The sequence below is a fragment of the Callithrix jacchus genome, chromosome 10 (genome assembly GCF_049354715.1).
Source record: "Callithrix jacchus isolate 240 chromosome 10, calJac240_pri, whole genome shotgun sequence".
Classification (NCBI taxonomy): domain Eukaryota; kingdom Metazoa; phylum Chordata; class Mammalia; order Primates; family Cebidae; genus Callithrix; species Callithrix jacchus.
The window spans coordinates 70,277,555-70,298,207 of record NC_133511.1 but is presented as its reverse complement, the minus strand read 5'-3'; the positions used below and the strand labels follow the sequence as shown (position 1 = coordinate 70,298,207).

At 38.8% G+C, this 20,653-nt stretch overlaps 3 protein-coding genes across 3 annotated transcripts; 1 reads left to right on the top strand and 2 right to left on the bottom strand.

The window, feature by feature from the left end:
* Window positions 1-2,239: 2,239 nt before the first annotated feature.
* On the top strand, window positions 2,240-4,244 carry LOC100409174 (olfactory receptor 51H1). Its single transcript, XM_017978524.4, is given in 1 exon segment — window positions 2,240-4,244. A coding segment is annotated over 1 exon segment (951 nt). The 5' UTR covers window positions 2,240-2,271; the 3' UTR covers window positions 3,223-4,244.
* A 1,540-nt stretch (window positions 4,245-5,784) lies between these two features.
* On the bottom strand, window positions 5,785-6,718 carry LOC100895696 (olfactory receptor 52R1-like). Its single transcript, XM_054241827.2, is given in 2 exon segments — window positions 5,785-6,233; window positions 6,236-6,718. Coding segments are annotated over 2 exon segments (762 nt in total). The 5' UTR covers window positions 6,567-6,718; the 3' UTR covers window positions 5,785-5,802.
* Window positions 6,719-17,765: 11,047 nt separating this feature from the next.
* Window positions 17,766-18,847, bottom strand: LOC100408805 (olfactory receptor 51H1-like). Its single transcript, XM_017978521.5, has one exon. It carries the CDS (start codon window positions 18,820-18,822, stop codon window positions 17,845-17,847), a length of 978 nt encoding a protein of 325 aa, XP_017834010.1. The 5' UTR covers window positions 18,823-18,847; the 3' UTR covers window positions 17,766-17,844.
* Between the last annotated feature and the right edge of the window lie 1,806 nt (window positions 18,848-20,653).

Genomic DNA, 20,653 nt, shown 5'->3' with positions numbered 1-20,653 from the left:
CAGAGTGCAGGCAGAAGGTTGAGCAGGAATCATGAAGTACTTTGTTTAGATCTGGACCATTGTGATTTCAGGGAGAGAGGGGCCCAAATTCTATTAGAAAGACACGACACAACTGTGAGTGGACTGCACTACCTTTCAAAAAGTCTTCTGTGTTTAAGAGACTTAAATCTGTAAAATAACTTATTAGCAGTCACTTTTTTCTAACAGAAAATCTTCATCCTAGAGCAGAGAAATAGGAGGCAGAAAAGGTAGGGAAACTACTAGGTCGTGCACGCCTGATCTCACCCCAACCTCAGAGTTCCCAGACCAGCTCTTGGGATGGTTTTTCTTTTCTCACAAGTACCTAGGTGAGAACAAAGACAACTTAATACCTCTCACAGACTCCCAATTAAAGTTTTTGTCTGTGGCCTCTTAGAAAGATAGATTTTTCTCTTTGTTGAAGATTTTTAATTCATCTGCAGAAGATCAAAACAGAGTTTGAGGGATTATAAGATTTCTTCTGAAAGAAAATTGGCATTCAATCATCCATATTCACCCATTCATTATTTTATGTTGACATTGCACTAATATGGAAAAATTAATAAATGCCTTGCATATGCTCAATGAGGTGATGAACCATAAATAGTCCTTTAAACTTCCTTCAGGAAGTTTAAACCTCCAGTAGGAGAGATAGACATTAAACAAATACATATGCAATGTTTAACTAAACTAACTTATAAGTAGGAAGAGCCCAAAAATATGAAAACAGCGTATGAGGAGACCTTAAACTACTGTGGATATTTGGAATCAGCATACTTGGGAAGGACAGCTAGGCTTCACTTGGGCAAAGAGGAGCTTTACGAGGGATGAAGAAAAACAGAAAGAACTGGAAAGACTGCATGTAGAAACCCTGTATCAGCAAGTATCTCACTGGGATCCAGGAACGTAAAGACTACAAATTTGGCTGGATTAGAGAGACCAAAGGGGAGAGTAAATGGTGTGAGTTGGTGGTAGAGAGGTAGGTAGGGGTTGAATCTTGCTTTACATTGAAGGCTAAAATAAGGATTTAGAGCTTTGTTCTAAGTACAATGGGAGCCCTTCAAGGAATTTTGCTTGAGATGAATAAATGAGATTTGCATTTGTTTTAAAAAGTCTATTCTAACTGCTGAATGAAGAATGTATTAAACGGGGGCACTCATGGATACAGAAAGATTAGTAAGGGAGCCTGAAGGAACTGGGCTAAGTATTATATGCTATAGGAATAGAGTCCTGTAAGTGCCTATTCTCTTTTATCTTATGTATGGTTGCTTATGAGCCAATAACCCTTATTTTCTTCTAGCTACCTTAAAGTGAGATTATGGAAAATTATAGATTATTGAAATTTCTGAAGATTAAATTTTAATATGAATAATTTCATCCAATAATGTGCATATCTGCATATGTAATTCATTACAATTATCCTTACAATAGATATCCAGGATACATACTCTCTCTCTCTCTCTCTCTCTCTCTCTCTCTCCCCCTCTCATATATCTATATATACATATAACCATATATACACACACACATATATATACACAAGCACATATTAGATTTAAAAAAGACAAAAATTGCAATTACTTTTGCACCAATCTAATACATTTATGTGTGTGTAGAGTATATATCCTATCATATACAAACATGTATACATATAGAAGTGTATATTATATGTGTATAATATATAGTATATAGAAGTATATATCATAAAAGTATATTGAAGTATATATTATATATATGTATATCTATATATTATACATATATATGTATAAAACACTCTAATACACATGGATTTATGTGAATGTAGGTTATAATGACAATGGGATTGTATGTAGTCATGCAGTGATGGTATTGTGAGTTAGTGGGGTTTTAAAAAATTATTTAGCAATATGCTCTATGTTATGAAGACCTTGGTTATATCTACTTCTTTTCTGCTAAACCTTGAGAGCTACACAAGGAGGAGATATCAAAATTCTTTACTGTCTAAACAGTGGATGTTTAATCTTGTCTTCATTTTTCAAATACAGAAATGTATTTCAAGAGAAAAGAAGTCATCACAAGTGACTGTGTAGCGAGCAAAAAGACAAAGTGTTACAATTATTATCTAAAGTTGTTTTTTAACTTTATTCTTTCCCCTGGTGTTCTACCCATGCATTCATAAAGCCATTGTACTGTCTATATGAGAATATATACTCATTTTAGGAGCTGTGAGCCAAGTGGAAGAGTCCAGCCCCACCCAATGGTGAGAACAACGACATGACCAATTTGAATGCATCACATGCCCACCGCTATAGCTTCATTCTGACAGGTATCCCAGGAATGCCAGACAAGAACCAATGGTTGGCCTTTCCCCTGGGATTTCTCTACACGCTCACACTCCTGGGAAATGGTACCATCCTAGCTGTCATCAAGGTGGAGCCAAGTCTGCATGAGCCCATGTATTACTTCCTCTCTATCTTGGCTCTCACTGACATTAGTCTGTCCCTGTCCACCTTGCCCTCCATGCTCAGCATCTTCTGGTTTAATGTCCCTGAGATTGTTTTTGATTCATGCATCATGTAGATGTTCTTCATCCATGTATTTGGAATAGTAGAATCAGGAGTCCTAGTGTCCATGACCTTTGACAGAATTGTGGCCATCCGAAACCCATTACACTATGTTTCCATCCTCACTCATGGTGTTATTGGAAAGATTGGAATAGCTATCTTCACCCGGGCAGTCTGTGTGGTCTTCCCTGTGCCCTTCCTTATAAAACGCCTACCTTTCTGCCATTCCAATGTCTTGTCTCATTCATATTGTCTTCACCAAGACATGATGCGGCTAGCCTGTGGCAGCACCCACATCAACAGCTTCTATGGCCTCATCGTCGTCATCTTCACACTGGGGCTCGATGCCCTCCTCATTCTAATGTCTTATGTACTCATCCTGAAAACTGTGCTGGGCATTGCCTCCAGTGGTGAAAGGCTCAAAACCCTCAGCACCTGCCTCTCTCACATGTTCGCTGTGCTCCTCTTCTATGTTCCTTTTATTGGTTCCTCCATGATTCACAGATTTGGTAAGCATTTACCACCAGTAGTGCACATGCTCATGGCCAACATATACCTGCTGCTCCCCCCTGTGCTAAACCCCATTGTCTACAGTGTGAAGACCAAGCAGATTCGGAGAAGGATCATCCAAGTGTTCCAGAGGAGAAAAAACAGGGCCTAGTAGAATGGAATCATGTAAGAAGCAGAGTAAGTATCCACTGTAAGAATTAATTAATTTTCCACAGTTATGGTGCATCAAATTTTGCACATCTGGGGAAATGCAGAAATGGGTAAGGCTCGTGGGTGAATATACATAACAGGTTGTCATAGTTCTGTATATACTGTATTTTGGAATGTCTGCATTTTGACATATGGTGTCACAAAATCTAATTTATTAAGTAGTTTCAAACTTTTCTTTGACACTGGAGATGAGTATCAGTAAGAACAAATTATCACATCTATCCAGATAACACTTATGTGTGTTTATTCATAAAGTATTTAGTTATATTTCACCCTTGGTTATCAATTTAATAATAATTACAGTAAGAAAGATTCAAGAAGTTCTACAGCGCTTCCAAAGGTCTTGTTATCTAATGTTTTTTTTCTTAAAGTAAGGAAAAGTGTTATAGGATCAAAAATATATCTTTATGTTTAGGTATTTATTGGTAATGGATATCTGTGGTCAAATAAAAGTAGGCATAGCTGTGGTTCTTTGGTGCATACTTTCCCCCTTTCTATGACATCACTTCTGTACATATTTATTATAGTTCTGGTTTCTTGCCATGTACTTAGTAGACTAATAGGTATTCTGCCTTTACTCTTCGACCCAGTGTAAGTGACATTAATTTTGTTGTATACTAGAGGATGCAGTAAAATTTTACTGAGTAAAGTTATTCCTGGGTTTTGTGTAAGGTAAGTGAAGATTCTCAGCACAGAGAAGTTAAAAAATTGAAGGTACACAAATGTGGGTATATGTGCAATGTGCCTGTGCAGTGAGTCTAATACATGCTTTAGGAATTGTGTTAATTATTATACAACAAATTTGCTAGAGTAATTACTTATTCACTCAATAAATATTCATTGAATCCTGATGAAATGCTGGTCATGATGCTAGACCTTGGAGATACAGGGAAAAATGCATCCATTTTCTGGATGATTTTTCTGTAGAAAAATATGCATACAGGCAATTACAAGGCAATTATCTATCACATTATAATTTCTTATTTAATTTGCTAATATGAAATAAAATATGCTAGCAGCTTCTATAGAGTATAATGGTAAATTTCCCCAACGACTTTGAGAAAAAGTGTTCATCAATATTTACACATGAGGGAAATGAGACTTAGAGTAACTGAGTAACTTTTCAAGGTCATACAGTTTGCAAGTGACAGAGCTAGATTCAAAATATGTAATTGTATTGTTTGACCCATGTGAATTGCATTTCTAATTTTTTACAAATCTATCTCTCCTTACAAAATCGTAAGGACCAAGTTCAATATTTGCTCTGTGTCTTCCCCATGCCCCACATTGGTGCTCAATACATTCTTCCTGTTCAAAATAACTCCAAAAATTCCTACTTTTAAGTAGAATGTTTCTGGTGTTTCAGACCCCTTTTCAATAGATCTATGTCCTTAAGTGCCCCTGCCAAGGAGGAATTCATGAATATACAGACTTTCCTGCATACACATTAACACTTTCTCAGGGATGTAGGCAGGGCTGATCATTGATTGCTATTCTGAGAAGAGAGGAAATAGACAGACTTTCTGGAGTAAGGAAGGGTGGAAACGTTTCCAGTCACACACTAAGGAAAGGCCGGAGCTGTGACTCCTGGGAGATGCCAGGTCTCTGGCTACTGCAGTCCTTCTCTTCCTTTGCTATACCTAAGGCAATCTCAAGCCTAATGTCCAGGACCTTGGGAAAAGGATAATACCTCAGGGCTCGTTTCTTCTGTAGCTGCTACTAGAAGCATTACCATTGTCAATGAGCCCATAAACAACAATGCACTCTGGGCTCCTGTACTCACCTGTTCAGTGAGAATGAGAGCTCCCAGAGAAACAATGAGACAGAATACAGTGGCTTATTCACTTCTTAGAAAGCTATGTGAGACGTCTTTAGAACACAATATTCATCATTCACATATTTCTTCATGTAACAAATCAACTTGGCCTATTTAGCACTTACTCTATTCCAGGCTGGTAAGAGTTGGGCATCCAGTAGTAAGAATGATTTAATGGTCACCTTCAACACAACTCACAATCAATTGTGAAAATTGATTTCACAGTAATCAAAACAGTATAGTACTGGTACCAAAACAGATATATAGACATATGGAACAGAACAGAGGCCTCGGAGGCAACACCATACATCTACAACCATCCAATCTTTGCCAAACCTGACAAAAACAAGCAATGGGGAAAGGATTCCCTGTTTAATAAATGGTGTTGGGAAAACTGGCTAGCCATGTGCAGAAAGCAGAAACTGGGCCCCTTCCTGACACCTTATACTAAAATTAACTCCAGATGAATTAAAGTCTTATTCTTACTGTTTTCTTGTGATGATGAACTTAGGTCAATTAAGTTGTTATGGCATCTCTCAGAGATCACTTAGACTGGATATCCTGAAAATTGTTCCTTTTGTTTCTGAAGGGTTATCTGCCTCTTGGCCAATTGTTACAGAGCTGACTTAGTTATGATATATAATGGCCTGAAAAATATTCATTTATGTCCCCTGATCAGTGGGGCAACTTAAGTGCTGGTCATGTTCAAAGGATTTTTCCAAAACATCCTTGGATAAACCTGTTTCTTATTTGTTTGGTTCTAACTCCATAGACAATGGGGTTGAGCATGGGAGGTACCAGTAGATAGAGATTAGAAAACAGAATGCTTACCACTCGGGGCACATGATGACCAAAGTGGTGAGTGAGGAAAGAAAAAAGGGCTGGGATATAAAAAGCCAAGATGACACAGATAGGGGAGGCACATGTGCCAAAAGCTTTGAGGCGGACTTCACCTGAGGGCAACTGAAGCACAGCTCTCAAAATCATCATGTACGACATACTAATGGCAATCATATCAAGGCCAACCACAGAGAAGGCCACAAAGAGCCCATACCCACGATTTATGCTTGTATCAGCACACACCAACTTCAGCACAGCCATGTGCTCACAGTATGACTGGGGAATGACTTGTGTTGGCAGAAGGGCATCCTAGACACCATGAAGCAGAAGGGGCTCACCCACAGCAGCCCTCTCAGCATCACAACAGCCCCCAGTCTGATCACAACTGATGGGGTCAAGATGCTAGAGTGTCGGAGTGGGAAGCAGATAGCCACGTAGTGGTCCAGGGCCATAGCCATGAGCACCCCAGACTCCACAGAAGAAAAGGCATGGATGAAGAACACCTGGATGAGGCAGGCATGGTATTCAATCTCATGAGCATGAAACCAGAATATGGCCAACATCTTAGGTTGGGTGGAGGAGGAGAGGACCAGGTCAGTGATGGCCAGCATGGCCAGAAAGAGGTACATGGGCTCATGCAGGGTGTGGTCAATTCAGATTACATGGAGGAGAGTGATGTTTCCAACGATGGCCACAGCATACATGGCACAGAACGGAAAGGCAATCCAGAACTGGAAACTCTCCAAGCCTGGGATTCCAAGCAGGATGAAGAATGCAGGGTGAGAAGACCTGTTCCCTGAAGCCAGCACCGTGAGCTGGTTAATATGTTCTCTGTTGGGAAAGTGATCTACTCTCTGCAAATGGGAATCAAAACAGGTGTTATTAATCATATGCCTCTGGATAGGACAATTGGGTAATAGGGCAATTGAGTTTAAAAGTAAGATGTGATAATTTCAACTGTTTTTTATAAATAAAATCTTGCAGCATAAAATGATACTATTCTTTTTTATATTTATGTCATTCAAAATAGGCTAAAACAAAATGTGGTAGCAGCAAGTGTAGTTGCTTTTTAAGAATCAATGTTTTCTTGAAATTGAAATCCATTAAGAAAAAAAAATCATGACAAATAATGTCAGAGTCATTCTTTCCCTTCTATTATTTAAAACTGACAGCTTATATTTTCAACTTTTCCTACAGGCCCTATTTATCCATATGTTAAGCTGCTTAAATAACTTCTCAGGGTAGGAAGCCAGTATGGCTTCAATGCCCATAGAAATTTATGTATTGAGGTTGAGTTAGCTTTGGGACAGTAACCATAGTAAGGTCCTGGGCTTGAAGATAAGTGACTGATCAATTACATACCTGTAATTCAATGCTTTATCCTTAGTGTAGGTTCCCCTTAAATTATTGGTTAGCAAAGTTTTTTGTGTGTGTAAAAAGTCAGATCATAACAATTAGAGGAATATTGAGCTATACAGTCTTAGTCACAACATGTCAATTTAGCTATGGTGGTGTAAAAGCATCCATAGTCAATATACAGATGAATGAGTATGGCTGAATTCCAATGAAAGTTTCCTTACAAAAATAACCTCCAAACAGGATTTGGTCTACAAGCTATAGTTTCCCAACCTCCATCCTAGATGGGAAATTTTTCATGAACTCGGCCCTGAACCCTACACTACGCATAGCACTTTTGTGCTTGGTACAGAGCGGAAAGTTTAATTTTTAAAATCCTTGGGAAAAGTGACAAAACAATATCATTATTCAACAGACTCATGATTGGATTAACAATATCCTAAATGTTCTGATAAAATCCGTTTGACCCTATGTTGATGCCATGTCCAAGAAAAGTAACGTTCATTTCTCCTAAAGGTTGGCCTGCCACCAGTGGATACTGCGGGAATGCCACCTGGGTTACTTCTACCCTCTGGTTCCTATGGTGACCACTATTTACCTCAGAATCGATGGCACAAAGCTCACTTGGTTCCTACCCAATATCTTTTCATAATTAAACTTAATTGTTCTGAGTTTTGATGGAAAGCCTTAGTTCTTAACTCCTTCAAAGGAGGAGGCAAGAAGACTATCCTTTCCAATCCTCCTTAATAAATTGCCTTTGGGAACTTACAGATGTTTCATTCCCTAGACCAAATGGTTACTTAAAAGCGCTTCATGATCCCAAAGAGGCCTTGCTTCTTTCTAATTTTCCCAAGACTTACAACAGTATGAGATAAATGGGGCTCAGACTTCCTAGGTTTTGCTCTAAACCTGAAGCTTGACCATCCAATTAAGATAATAGCTGTAGGTTTGCTCAAAACAAATATTTCTATGTAAGGTATGGTGAAAATTGAAAACCGCACGTTATGTAGGGTCTAGGAAGTCTGTTCTATCCCTTCTGTCTGGTCTGGTCTTCCCAAACTTCTTTATATGTTCTGTTTGAGCCAGAGAATTTCCTTCTACCTGCCCCTTTCCCCCTATATGTCACCCTCTACTTGTGAGAACACAGTTCTGCAGGCTCAGGGGCAGCTGAAGAAACATGCTCAGACCATTCTCATTGTTGCACCAGGCAACGTAAGAGGCGCTGGTTAAATGTACAGTTTCTCAAAGTGTACAATTATCTCTGATTCATTGCAGAAGGAATGACTATGTTTCAAGACACAGAACTACAGGCTTTTAAATTGTATTGTATCTAACTCACACAAAACCTCTGTATCCTCACTTTACAATGAGAAAAAATAGACTTCAGTTACATAATTTGCCCAAGGACACGCAATAAGTTAAATGTGTCTGGATACACAGCTACACATCCAATGTTCTCGGTGGTACCCACGCCTCCTGTGCTAGATAACAATTGATTGGGGCATACAGCAGAGTTGGGAAAGCAGAATTTGCTGTCCTATCATGATGAAGAGACACGAATACGGCGTGCCCAACTGTATGCTGAATTAGAGGCAGATCTGAATTTGCCCCCAGGACCCCTGCTACTTCACTGGACTGCAACCTCTAGCACAGTCTCCAGCTTGGCCTCCTGGTATCTCTGGGCATGTGCTGGTTTCTCTGAGATGACGTCTTTATTGGCTTCTGCTGATGAGACTCCATGGAGAACGCTCCTGTTCTACGCCCTTTTTAGAGGGTGGTGAGTCTCTCTCCACCACATTTCAACTACTCGCAATCTACAGCCCTTTCAAAAACCGGTCAGTCTTCTTTCCTCTTTCCTCAGGCTCCTCAATGGCCTTTTCATAGGCCAGGGCGCCCTCATGAGGTGATGTCTCCCAGCGTTCCTCATTTCATTCTGCCCTCCGAATTTATCTTCTCAAATTTTCCTTTCTTGGTGGACAATGGAGGAGCAGAGATGCCCTGTGACTGAAGACTAAATTGGGAGACGGGGACCCTTGCCCCCTTTTCTTTCTCCACTTCTCTCTGCTGACCCATGGAACCTTGTGCCTTCACTCTAAAAAGTCTGGGCGGCGGTGTGCCCTCCCTCGCAGCCCCGTCCCTCAGCTTCACTTGCCTGGGGGCGGGGTGGGGGTGCAGTTCCCCGACCCCTTGCCCTTCCAGGGTGGGGTGCCTCTCACCCTGCTTCGGCTCCTCCTCCAAGGGCTGCACACACTGTCTGGCCGGTCCCAGTGGGATGGGCCTGGTGCCTGGGTTGGAGGTGCGGGGGTCGCCTGCCTTCTGCGTTGATCTCGCAGGGGTTCCTATTAAATCATCTTGGTAGACATGCCTGCTGCCTTCTCAATGTATACATCTGCTACTCTAACCCCAGGTTGCCAAACTACTGCCTGTGGGCCAGATCCACCCGCAGCCCGTTCTTCAAAGTTTTATTGCAACGCACGCAATAGAAATGCCCATTTCCTTACCTGCTGTCTCCAGTTGCTCTGCTCCGAGGTCAGAGTTAAGCTGCGCAGCAGAGGTCCGTGTTCTGCAACCCTGAAAATATTTACTATTTGAACTTTTACAGAAGTTTGCCAACTTCTGCTTAAGGATAAAATAAAGCCTAAATCCAAGAATACTTTTGAAAATGAGGAAATAGTCGGCACAATAGATGAAAGTCTAGAAGTTTCTAATCATCCAAGAAAAGCATGTTATGAATATGTTGTGCAATTCAGGTTTTTTCCCTATGTCCCCTGACTACACACTTGCATTGAGTAAATTGGGGAGTGTGTCTGTCTAAAACCACAACATCAAAATATCACTTAAAGCATCTATAGAGTGTTTTTAAGAAAAAGTTGTTATTCAGCAGAAAGGAAATTCCAGTTGGTCTGCGTCTTTACCAGCATTTGGTATTGTTCGTTTCTTATTTTAGCCATTCTAATAGGTGTGTACTGATATCTCATCATGGCTTTAATTTGCATTTGCCTAATGGCTGATGGTGAACATCTTCTCACGTGCATTTCTGTCATCTGTATATCTTTGGTGAAGAGTCTTCAAATCTTCATCTTAAAATTGGATTGTTACATTACCACTGGGTTTTAACATCTTTATATATTACAAATACGAATATGTTGTATGATATGAGCTTTGCACTATCTTCTCCCAGTTTGCAGCTTGTCTTTTTTAAAAAAAAAAAAAATTGTAGCGATGAGGTCTTGCTACATTGGCAGGGCTGTTCTTGAACTCCTGGCCTGAAGTGATCCTTTTGCCGTGGTCGCCCAAAGTGCTGAGACTGTAGGCATGAGCCACCATGCCTAGCTCAGCTTGCGTTTTTGTTTACTTACCAGTGTTTCTCACAGAACAAAAATTTTAATTTGATGAAGTCCAATTAATTAAATTTTTTAAATAAAGTGTGATTTTTTTGGTCATGTTTAAGAAACCATTGTCTAGTCCCAGGTCCTAGTTCTCCTATGTTTTCTTCTAAATGTTTTATTATTTTACATGTTACATTTAGATTTATGATCTATTCTGAGTTAACTTTTTTTAAAGTATGACATTTATGTTTTTGTTTGTGTTTAGGAACATATGGATAGGTGTCTAGTTGTTCCAGCACCATTTGTTGGAAAGACTATCCTTTCTCTGCTGAATTTCTTTGTATATTTGTCAGGAGTTAGCCATACTGATATGGGTCTATTTCTAGACGTTTTATTTTCTTCCACTGAGCCGTGCATGTCTCCTTTTGCCAATACTACATAAGTCGAGATGACTATAGCTTTGTAATAAGTATTAAAATCTGGTAATATATATCTTCCAATTTTATTTTTCCTTTTAAAATTATTTTGGCTATTATATCAATGTTACTTTTTCATTTAAATTTTAGGATCTGCTTATCTACAAAAGTCCTGCTGGGATTCTGATTAGAATTGCATTAAAGCTATAAATAAGTTTGGGGTGAATTCACATATTAAAAAAGTAAAAATAAAAAATACAAGTTCCCCTGTCTTTCTTTTCTCAGACAGAGGTAATGCTACAAGTCATATGGAGTGGACAGAAAGCTTACCAATACTTGGCCATTTTTGTCTAGTGTGTGGGGTTTTTAAATATGGGAAGCACAGGTTATCCAGCTTGCTGCTGTTTTGAGAAATGGAAATGTACATTCTCTAAAAGGTAGAAAAAGATGAACAATATAATTTCCCTTCTTTCCCAGCTCTCCTTCTTCTCCTACACTACTATTATTTTATTATTTTTTTTCCCACAGGCTACAACCCTTATGAGCATAATGCATACTGAGACCTGAAAATGTCTTGTCATTTTCAAATATTGTAGTCACACTGATCACAGTTTGGACTTCAGATTAACTCTTGCTGTTTTCTAAAATAAAATTAACTTGTAAAATTTGTGTGTAGCTTTTGTTTAAGAAGTTGGTTCTAAGAACCATCTTCTCTCACAGAGTAGAGCTCAGCTTTCATCTGCGATAATGAGTTTGAGTCCAGAGAAACTACTCAAAGGCCGTGTTGGACTTCAAAATTATTGCACCCATTATGTGGAAATAAATACAGGCATCTGTCAGTGTGTTGCTCAAGCCAGTGAAGGGACAAAGGATAAAATAAACTGAGATCTGCTAAGGAATAGCTTCGAGGAAATTTAGAGTCTGTTTTCTCACTTTGAGATATCTGAAACTAAAACTTGGAGCAGTAATACTGGAGCAGGGTGAGGCTCAGAACCAATCTCCTCCATAGAGTATTTTTGTGTGGAGGCAGTATTCCTTCCTTTCTAGGCTTACCCTGGAGGACACAGTGGGAACACCAAGTCTTCTCCCATTCTCAGAATGAAGCTCAATGGTCATGGATCTCTAGACCCGAAGGTCCCAGTGAATCAGGCCATTCTGCACAGTTCCTTGCTTTCCTGCTTCTTGGCGTGCTGTGAGTCCTACTGCTCTTTGGGAAGGGAAGAGATGGCTGAGGCACACAGGAAACCACTCACCCTGAGTTCTACTGTATCTTTGACCAAGCAGAGCATGATCATAAGCAGTTCTAAAAAGTCTCTTGGATTCAGCCTATGGCCGAGACCTCCGACCAGAACCCATTCGAAGAACTGTCTGCCCTTTCACTTCCCCCAAGCATCAGATTTACCACTCCCCCTGAGCTTGTTGCCTCATATTTATACCAGCCTCCTCTGACAATGAAGACTAAAGCTAGAAGTGTTAACCCTTACATTTCCTCTCTCCCCTGTATACACAAATGAAAACGCAGGGTATTTGAATGCATGTGCAAGAAATGATGATATTACATGAGTGTGAGTTTGTCTGTGCATGTATTTTTAGTGCAAATATGTATATTTACAATTAAAGGGATATTTTGTGCAATATGAAAGTGTGCTTATATATCATGTAAATTGTGTGTATCTGACAGGTATGTGCATCAGGGACTGGATTTGCATGTGAGTGTGAGTATGTGTATGAATATGCATGTCTGTATATGAAAGTATAGTCATTTGCTTTCAGTATGCATAATTAGTGTGCTACCATCATGCTGCATGTTCAAGGTCACTAAGTGTGTGTGCTTTGTGAAGGCACATGACCAGATACATACCTGATGTGTGAGGTTGAACATAGTGTGTATACATATGAGTATTCATATTCAAGGAGTGTGGAGCTAATGAGGATGTGGAGCATCTACTGGTGCATTGGAGTTTACTGAGGTAGCAATGGTTCCGAGGCCACTCACATCTGGGTGGGCCATTATATAAACAGGCAAAAAGAATTCCAATGGAGATCATGCCATAATCAATTCTGAAAATTTCAGAGACTGGAAGGCTCTCTTCACTCAGTATGTACAGCTGAAGCCTACACAGAGCCTTATCTGTCTCAATCACTACATAGTATCCTTGGTATTCTAATATTACTTAATTTTTATCAACATTTTTTGATTTTATTTAAATCTCATGGTGTAAAAAAAAAGATTTGATAAAGGAGTATTTAAAACCCTTATTTGAAAAGGGTACAAAGCAGTCAGACTTCAGAATTTGTGCCTCACAAAATACAAAACCCAACATACATCTAAAGAGAGAAAAATAACACAAAAACTACCAAGTTTATTAATATCTTTGTGGTGGGATTGAGATCATCATAGTCATAAAGTTGATGATATATTTTTATATATCAGCCTACAGAATCTAAAATACAATTGTTCTTGCTAGAGAGTCCAGGTTACAGAGAATATTCAAGATTTTATTTTAGAGATATGGATGGCATTGGTCATGGGAGTTTTAGGTTTATCACTGGTTGAGAATTATTTTTTGTTGGTGGAGTTTTCAAATTCTATTTGAAAAATGCTCAGTATAATAAAAGCAGAACCAAGTTCGGGTCCTTCTACTTTCTTTCTTTCTTCTTCTTTCCTTTTAAAATGACTTTTCCCCAAAACAGAATGTGACCTCTTGAGTAGGACCTTCATTTCCTCATCTGACCCTTCCGCTTTTTCAAAAGGAACAGTGGCTCCAAGCAGACATGACACTCAGACTCTTGTGGAAAGTACTTCTGAGATCAACCACACTGCTTTTTGAGTTTAATAGAGAATGGCAGGCTAAAAGGAGTATGTAGCAGGAAGATCAATCTTCCTGGCTGGCCCTTCTAGAAGCCCCTCACCATTTGAGTCTTTCCAAAGCTGGTACCTCTGCAGGAGGTCCTTTGAGGACTGGGAACCCGACCCACAGCCCTGCACTGAGCCTGGTCTCCACTGGGATGTACAAAGAATTCTGGGAAGTATTGAGAGTCCCAGTAAAGGTTGGTTACAATAAACTTATAGTCACTTCAATCTGTAAGTGGAGGGTTCCAAGAGCAGGACAAACAGGATGTTTAGAGAAGAAATTTCAAGGAAAGAATAGTTTGTTCAGGCTGTTGACATGAGAATTCTGCAGCACTTCAATAAATACATGTAGAAACCTGGGTCACATACTCAGCCTCAGAGTTCTTATATCCTCACTTTTGTTGACCCCCATCTGCACAATACATTAGTCAATGGACATAGCATGGACCTTGTCACGGCTTAGAGATACTCAGTCACCAAATTTTTGAGCACCTTTCCATTTAACTACAGCTTCCATCTTTCTAGTTTTTTTATTCATCCCATGTTATTCCACATAATCACTTACATATGCATATCAATTTACATATGATCTACAACATTAACTTTACTATATTACATAGACCTATATAATGTAGGTATTATGTACAAAGAATTGAATATGACACGTATAGGTGTATACATTTATATACTTCAATCTTCTTTTCTTTTAAAATCCTTTGTATAAAATCTAGGACTTATAGTCCATCATTTCAGCCATACTAACATAAATAACCTTGATATCTATGTTTTCATCACAACTACCATTCAAAATGTTATACCTTGCTATCCCTCTACCACTAAGGAACTGCTAGAAATAATAACACAAAATATCAGGTTTTTATTTTGCAAGTTCATGGTAACCAGCCTCATCTGGGTTTTCAAAATATCCCACAATATTTTTGCATTTCTCTTTCTTTATTAAGGAGGGATATAATAATATACTGACCTCCCTGGATGGGTATATTGCTCAGACTCTGTCCCCTAAGGTAAAGTAAAAATCTTTTGTTACTTCTATGTCTCCTCAGGAACCAGAATTCCCAGACCTGATGTGGAAGATTAAGCCTTCTCACTTTTGATCTGTGGATGTGTAAAATGAGATGGCTTTGGCCTGCCTCATTTCTTCTTACTTGCCTAAGTGTGGTGCTCTCGTCATCATTTTCTCCACCATCTAGGCTGAATTACCACATTAAGTAGGGAAATCTAATCTGTTTAGAGGGGAAATAGCTAGGTCTAGCCTCTATCTTCCACTAATTTCAAAGAGAATCTTGTTGAAGCCAACATTGTAGTGAAGGTCTTAGTCATTGCCAAAACTGAAAAATAAAATTTACATGTCCTGATTGGACAATTGTCCCCTTTCCCGACCCTCCAAATGTATATGTTGATGTGTTGATGCCCTAAGTCTCAGCACCTCAGAGGATGACCTTACTTAGGGTTTCAATGACCCTAGTTAAATTTAAATAGTTACATCAAAAAGTTTAATAGTTAAATTAAAAAGAGGTCATACTGGAGTATAGTGAGACAGGAAGTAGCACAGTCAGGACTTAAACCCAGAGATTTAAGACATCTAAGCCCTTACTTTCAATATATTTACTCATAGAGTTAATTCTAGGAGAAATGAGATAATACAGTATCTCAAGCATCAGTTATTCAAGTTAATAGATGGCATTGTAGCTATCAATTATACTGCTGATGCTGTGACTACTACAGCTACCATCTTCACCTTTAAAAAGAAAGGTGAAGAAGGCAGAAAGGGGATAAAGAAATAAACACAATATTCTTCACCATTATACTTGTTTCTGAGGCCAGTATTTATGTACTTAAGACACCAAAGATAGCAGCTGTGAAGAACATTTCTATTTATCTGTAAAACATGGAATATGATTTAGAATATGTTATTACCAAACTTTCAAGCATTTTAAATAGGTGAAACACCCAAGACCTAAAAATCCTCAAAGAGCCTTGTTTATCCCTTGAGAATATTGGTCGCCTAACACTAATTCTAGAGCCTTTTCCCCCACGTTGGAGAAGGTAGCTCTAGGCCTAGTCTCTTAACAACACCAGGAATAGCTCCGCTCTGGACTCAGAGCTATGATAGTGCTGGCACACACTTAAGTTCTTCCAGACATGGTAGAGCTCAGTGCCTCCACAAAGTAAAGAAAATAGAAATAATATTTGGTAGTTATATCACTTTTAAATATTTAAAATGCGCTTTTCTTTTCATGCAATTAAGAAAATGATAATAGAATTTATTTTATGAATCTATCTAAGCACCTATCTAGAGAAGTTTAATAAGTCCTCATGTACATGAACGCAGTATTTAAATAGAAATACTATTTTCTTGTGCAGAAAATCTTTCTGAACTAATCTTTCAAACTTCCAAAGTAGTCACTGGTTTGAGTAATAAATAATGACACTGACACTGAAGTCTCAAAGAATCTAGTATGTTAGGTTTCAACATTCCAACTACAAATACTTCAGAAAAAGTCATTTTGACCACATAAACAAATACAGATAGCTCAATGTATACACACATCTCTGTTATTTCCATTTTCTATACTTATTTTGCCTTCAAACAAAGCTAATCATGATTTTTTAAGCTCCTACTCTGAGTGTCTTTACCATCTTTTTGCCTAAACCATTTCACCTATTGTCTAAGGTACAGAAGATGTCTGTTCAGCTGAGATGTGGCCAACAAACAAATTAACTATTTTGTATCTTCATATCTTCATCTGCAATCAGTGCATCACACTCTCCCTCATGGGCCACCATAATCTTCAAGTGAGATGACATGTAAAAGGATCTAGCACTGTGTCTTTTATTTACTGGATAGTCTATAAATAGAAGTTCTCTTATTCTCTCTCATTCAATGTTCTTGAATACTCATAGTTGCATAGTTCTATTAAATTTTTTATTCAATTTAATTTCATGAAAATGCTGAGTGGCAGTTAATATTGCTTCCACTTTCAAAATAAAGAAATTACTGCTGAAAAATACTCAGTATTCACATAGCTGCTGCATGGAGGAGCTAAAACTCACCCTTAATCTTTTGATCTTAAGTTATACAACATGGTTGGCAGCCCTGCTCACTTGTATCCATTTATATTCTTAATTCTTCAGCTTGATTTCTTTCTGATTCATGTTTTATTTAATAATATATTCCTCCCTGGTGTTTTCTTTTTTTGAGACAGAGACTCACTCCTTCACCAGGCGCAAGGTTGAAGTGCAGTGGCGTGACCTCTGCTCACTGCAACTTCCACCTCCCAGGTTCAAGCAATTCTTCTGCCTCAGCCTCCCAAGTAGCTGGGACTACAGGTGCATGCCACCACGCCCAGCTAATTTTTTGTATTTTTAGTAGAGACGGGGTTTCACCACGTTTGCCAGGATGGTCTCGATCCCTTGACCTCGTGATCTGCCTGCCTCAGCCTCTCAAAGTGCTGGGATTACAGGCGTGAGCCACCATGCCCGGCCCCTGGTGTTTTCTTATTATTTCATGAGTACAGTTTGTTTCTTTCCTACTAAGCCCATGGAGGCCACTCCTAACTCTTGAACTAGAATACTAAATTAAATTAACTTAAGGAAGTTTAATTTAAAAGGTATAAAACTTATGGCCTATGTCTGTTCAAAAGATTTATTTAAAAATGGAATTTGTAATAATCCCTGCCTTTAGCTGTTATATACTGTCTTAAATGTAGGGTTACAGAATAGTTCATTAAATAGTTCTTGTAGATATTTCCCTTTCTATATTAGACAATGCACAATTTGGCACTGGGAAAGAAAGTATTTTCTGTGAGCAGATAGATCTTTCTTTGCCCCGTTAAAATCACATAGAAAATGTAAATAAATAATCTTTATTTTTCATAGTCATAATTGAGCTTTTACAGAATAGATTCTTCCTCTCTCAAACAGGCAGACTCTAATCTTCTGCTGTAATCTTGGTTTGAACAAATATCTGGATGATCTTCCTTCGTATTTCTTTGGTCTTCACAGTATAGACTATGGGGTTTAGCACAGGGGGTACAAGAAGGTAGGCATTTGCCATGAGGACATGAGTCAGTGGTGACAGGTGCTTTCCAAAGCGGTGAATGACAGACACCCCAATGAGTGGCACATAGAAGATGAGTACAGCACAGATGTGTGAAACACAGGTGTTGAGTGCCTTCAGACGACCCTCCCTTGAGGCAATAGCCATTACTGTTCGAAGTATAAACACATAGGAGAGAAGGATGGATAGCGAGTCAGAACCCTTGGTGAAGATGACAGCGATGAGGCCATAGAGACTGTTGACATGGGTGCTGGCACAGGCAAGGTGCATAACATCTTGATGGAGGCAGAAGGAGTGGGAGAGGATGTTGGAGTGGTAGAAGGGGAGCCTCTTGATGAGGAAAGGCACAGGGAAGACAACACAGACTGCCCTTGAAAAGATGACTAACCCTGTTTTGCAGACCACACCATTGGTTAGAATGACACTGTACCTGAGAGGGCTCCAGATTGCCACAACCCGATCAAAGGCCATTGCCACCAGCACCCCAGACTCAATGGCTGAGAAGGTGTGGATGAAGTACATCTGAACAAGACAGGCATCAAAGGCAATGGACTTGTAGTTAAACCAGAATATTCCTAGCATAGAAGGCAAAGTACAGAGGGCAAGCCCCGTGTCTGCCAATGCCAGCATGCACAGAAAGTAGTACATAGGGATATGTAGAGACGACTCAGATTTGATGGTAGAGATTATGATGCTATTGCCAAAGAGGGCAACAACATATATAGCACCAAATGGGAATGCCATCCAATAGTACTTTTGCTCAAGCCCTGGAATTCCAGTCAAGACAAAGTAAAGGTGTTGGAAGTGGGAGTAGTTATTATCTGCATGATGCCAACGTGAGGTAACCATTGGAAAGAAACCTGTGGGAGCCTGATGAGTGGTTTCCTAAAAATACAGTGACAAAGATTAATGATACATTAAACTCTGAATTCCTTGACAGTGGAGCTATTTTTTTCCCATATAAAGTTGTATGTTAGGGGTAGGGGAAGCAAAGTTTAAGAGGAGACATAATCCCTAAACTTATCACTCCAAGGTGCATCCTGTTGAGTAAAGTTCTACTGACCTAAGGGAAAATGATTCACCCAAGAATAATTAAGCCATATTCAGCCTAAAGCAGACACTGTAGCACCAACCCATTAAGTAAAATATCTTCTGCCACTCCTGTTACTTTTTCCCCTGTTTCTATTTGCTGTCTTTTAAGCTATTGAGTCAGAAACTGAGGACATAATAACCCAGCCACTATAAGTATAACAGAGTCAATATGAAACATAAATCCTTTGATTATCTGCAAAGAATGTCACTCCCATCCATCACACTTCTTATGTCCAGGTGTTTCATGAAGGCAATAGATCTTGTACCTAGGACAGGGGTGGAAATACCCCTTGCACACACCTATGCTTCTCTTTAAGCATGCCCCCTCCTTTGTTTCCTCAGAGTCATCGTCAACCCAAGAAGCACAGACACTTCATTCATTTAAAATTAAAAGTGTTTGTCACTTCTAAATTAGTGAAATCTTAGAATATGGGGGAGTAAATTATACTTGGTAAACCAATAACAGCAATTGTTGTCTAGAATAACCCTTTCTGTCCCAGAGAAAGTAAGATACCCAGGGCTCAGTGAAAGACTTTTTCAGGATCAGAATTATCTGGCAATCTCTGATTACTAAGGCACAATGATCATGTTACACCCTGATTTTTTGGATTAAAGAGGCCTCCATGGAGATCTGGAAGGCACGTTCACATTGCCAGAACTGGTACCTATACTAACTATCAAAGACCCTTTGATGGGCTCATTCTACTTTGGACATGGTTGCCAAAAGTAGAATATATTCTCACTGAAAACCTGTTAACCTGAAGACTCTCATCAGTTACCTTGATCGATTGATTGGAATCAAGTTGACTAAGAGGCAATGTAGTGTTAAGAACATGGACTTTAGATCCACACATCCTGTGTTTAGATCCCAGCTTTCCCTGGTCCTCAGTAAAGCCCCTACATATGTAATGTGTGGGCAATCACAGTATCTACTTCACAGAATGAGTGTGAGATTTAAAATTAAAAATTCTTAGAAAGAGTGTTCTTTTATTATGATAAATTTGAACTAAAAGTTTTGTTCTTCATATTCAGTATTAATATTTAATCTTTTTTTCTATTTTTGTTTGTGTGCATTTTTTTGACCAGAGCTTTTGTAGTGGAGGTGAAAACTAAGAGATTACCCTCTGTCACAAATAATCACATTTAATTCTGTATCCCTTGCATTTTTTAAATAATTTACTCTCTGCTTTACAACTATTGAGCATTCCATCTTCAGGCTGTGTATACATTTCTGATTGACCCATTCTCATGATAAATCAAAAAGCATATTATAAATGTTTTTAACATCTCCAAAAATACTCTTTGAACGATTTCTAATCAAGTTTTCCCCAACCATAGCCATAGTATTTTATCTATTTATGTAAAATATAAATTTATTTCCATTTCTCTTATTAAAAACAGCTGACTTAGTTCAAGTTTGTGAACTAAATGAAATGCCAATAAATGTTTTCATCCATCCAAATAACTGTTCTTTTGGTTTTCTCGTGTCTTAGTGATTTTTTGAGAAAGAAAATTCTAATTAATTTTGTCAAACAATTGTAATAGAAGGAATGAGGGAAATTTTTGAGAAGTGAGAAAATGAGAGAGG

Excerpts from the sequence above, each read along its gene's own strand:
- LOC100408805 (XM_017978521.5), bottom strand. The coding sequence starts at position 18,822 with ATGGTTACCTCACGTTGGCATCATGCAGATAATAACTACTCCCACTTC.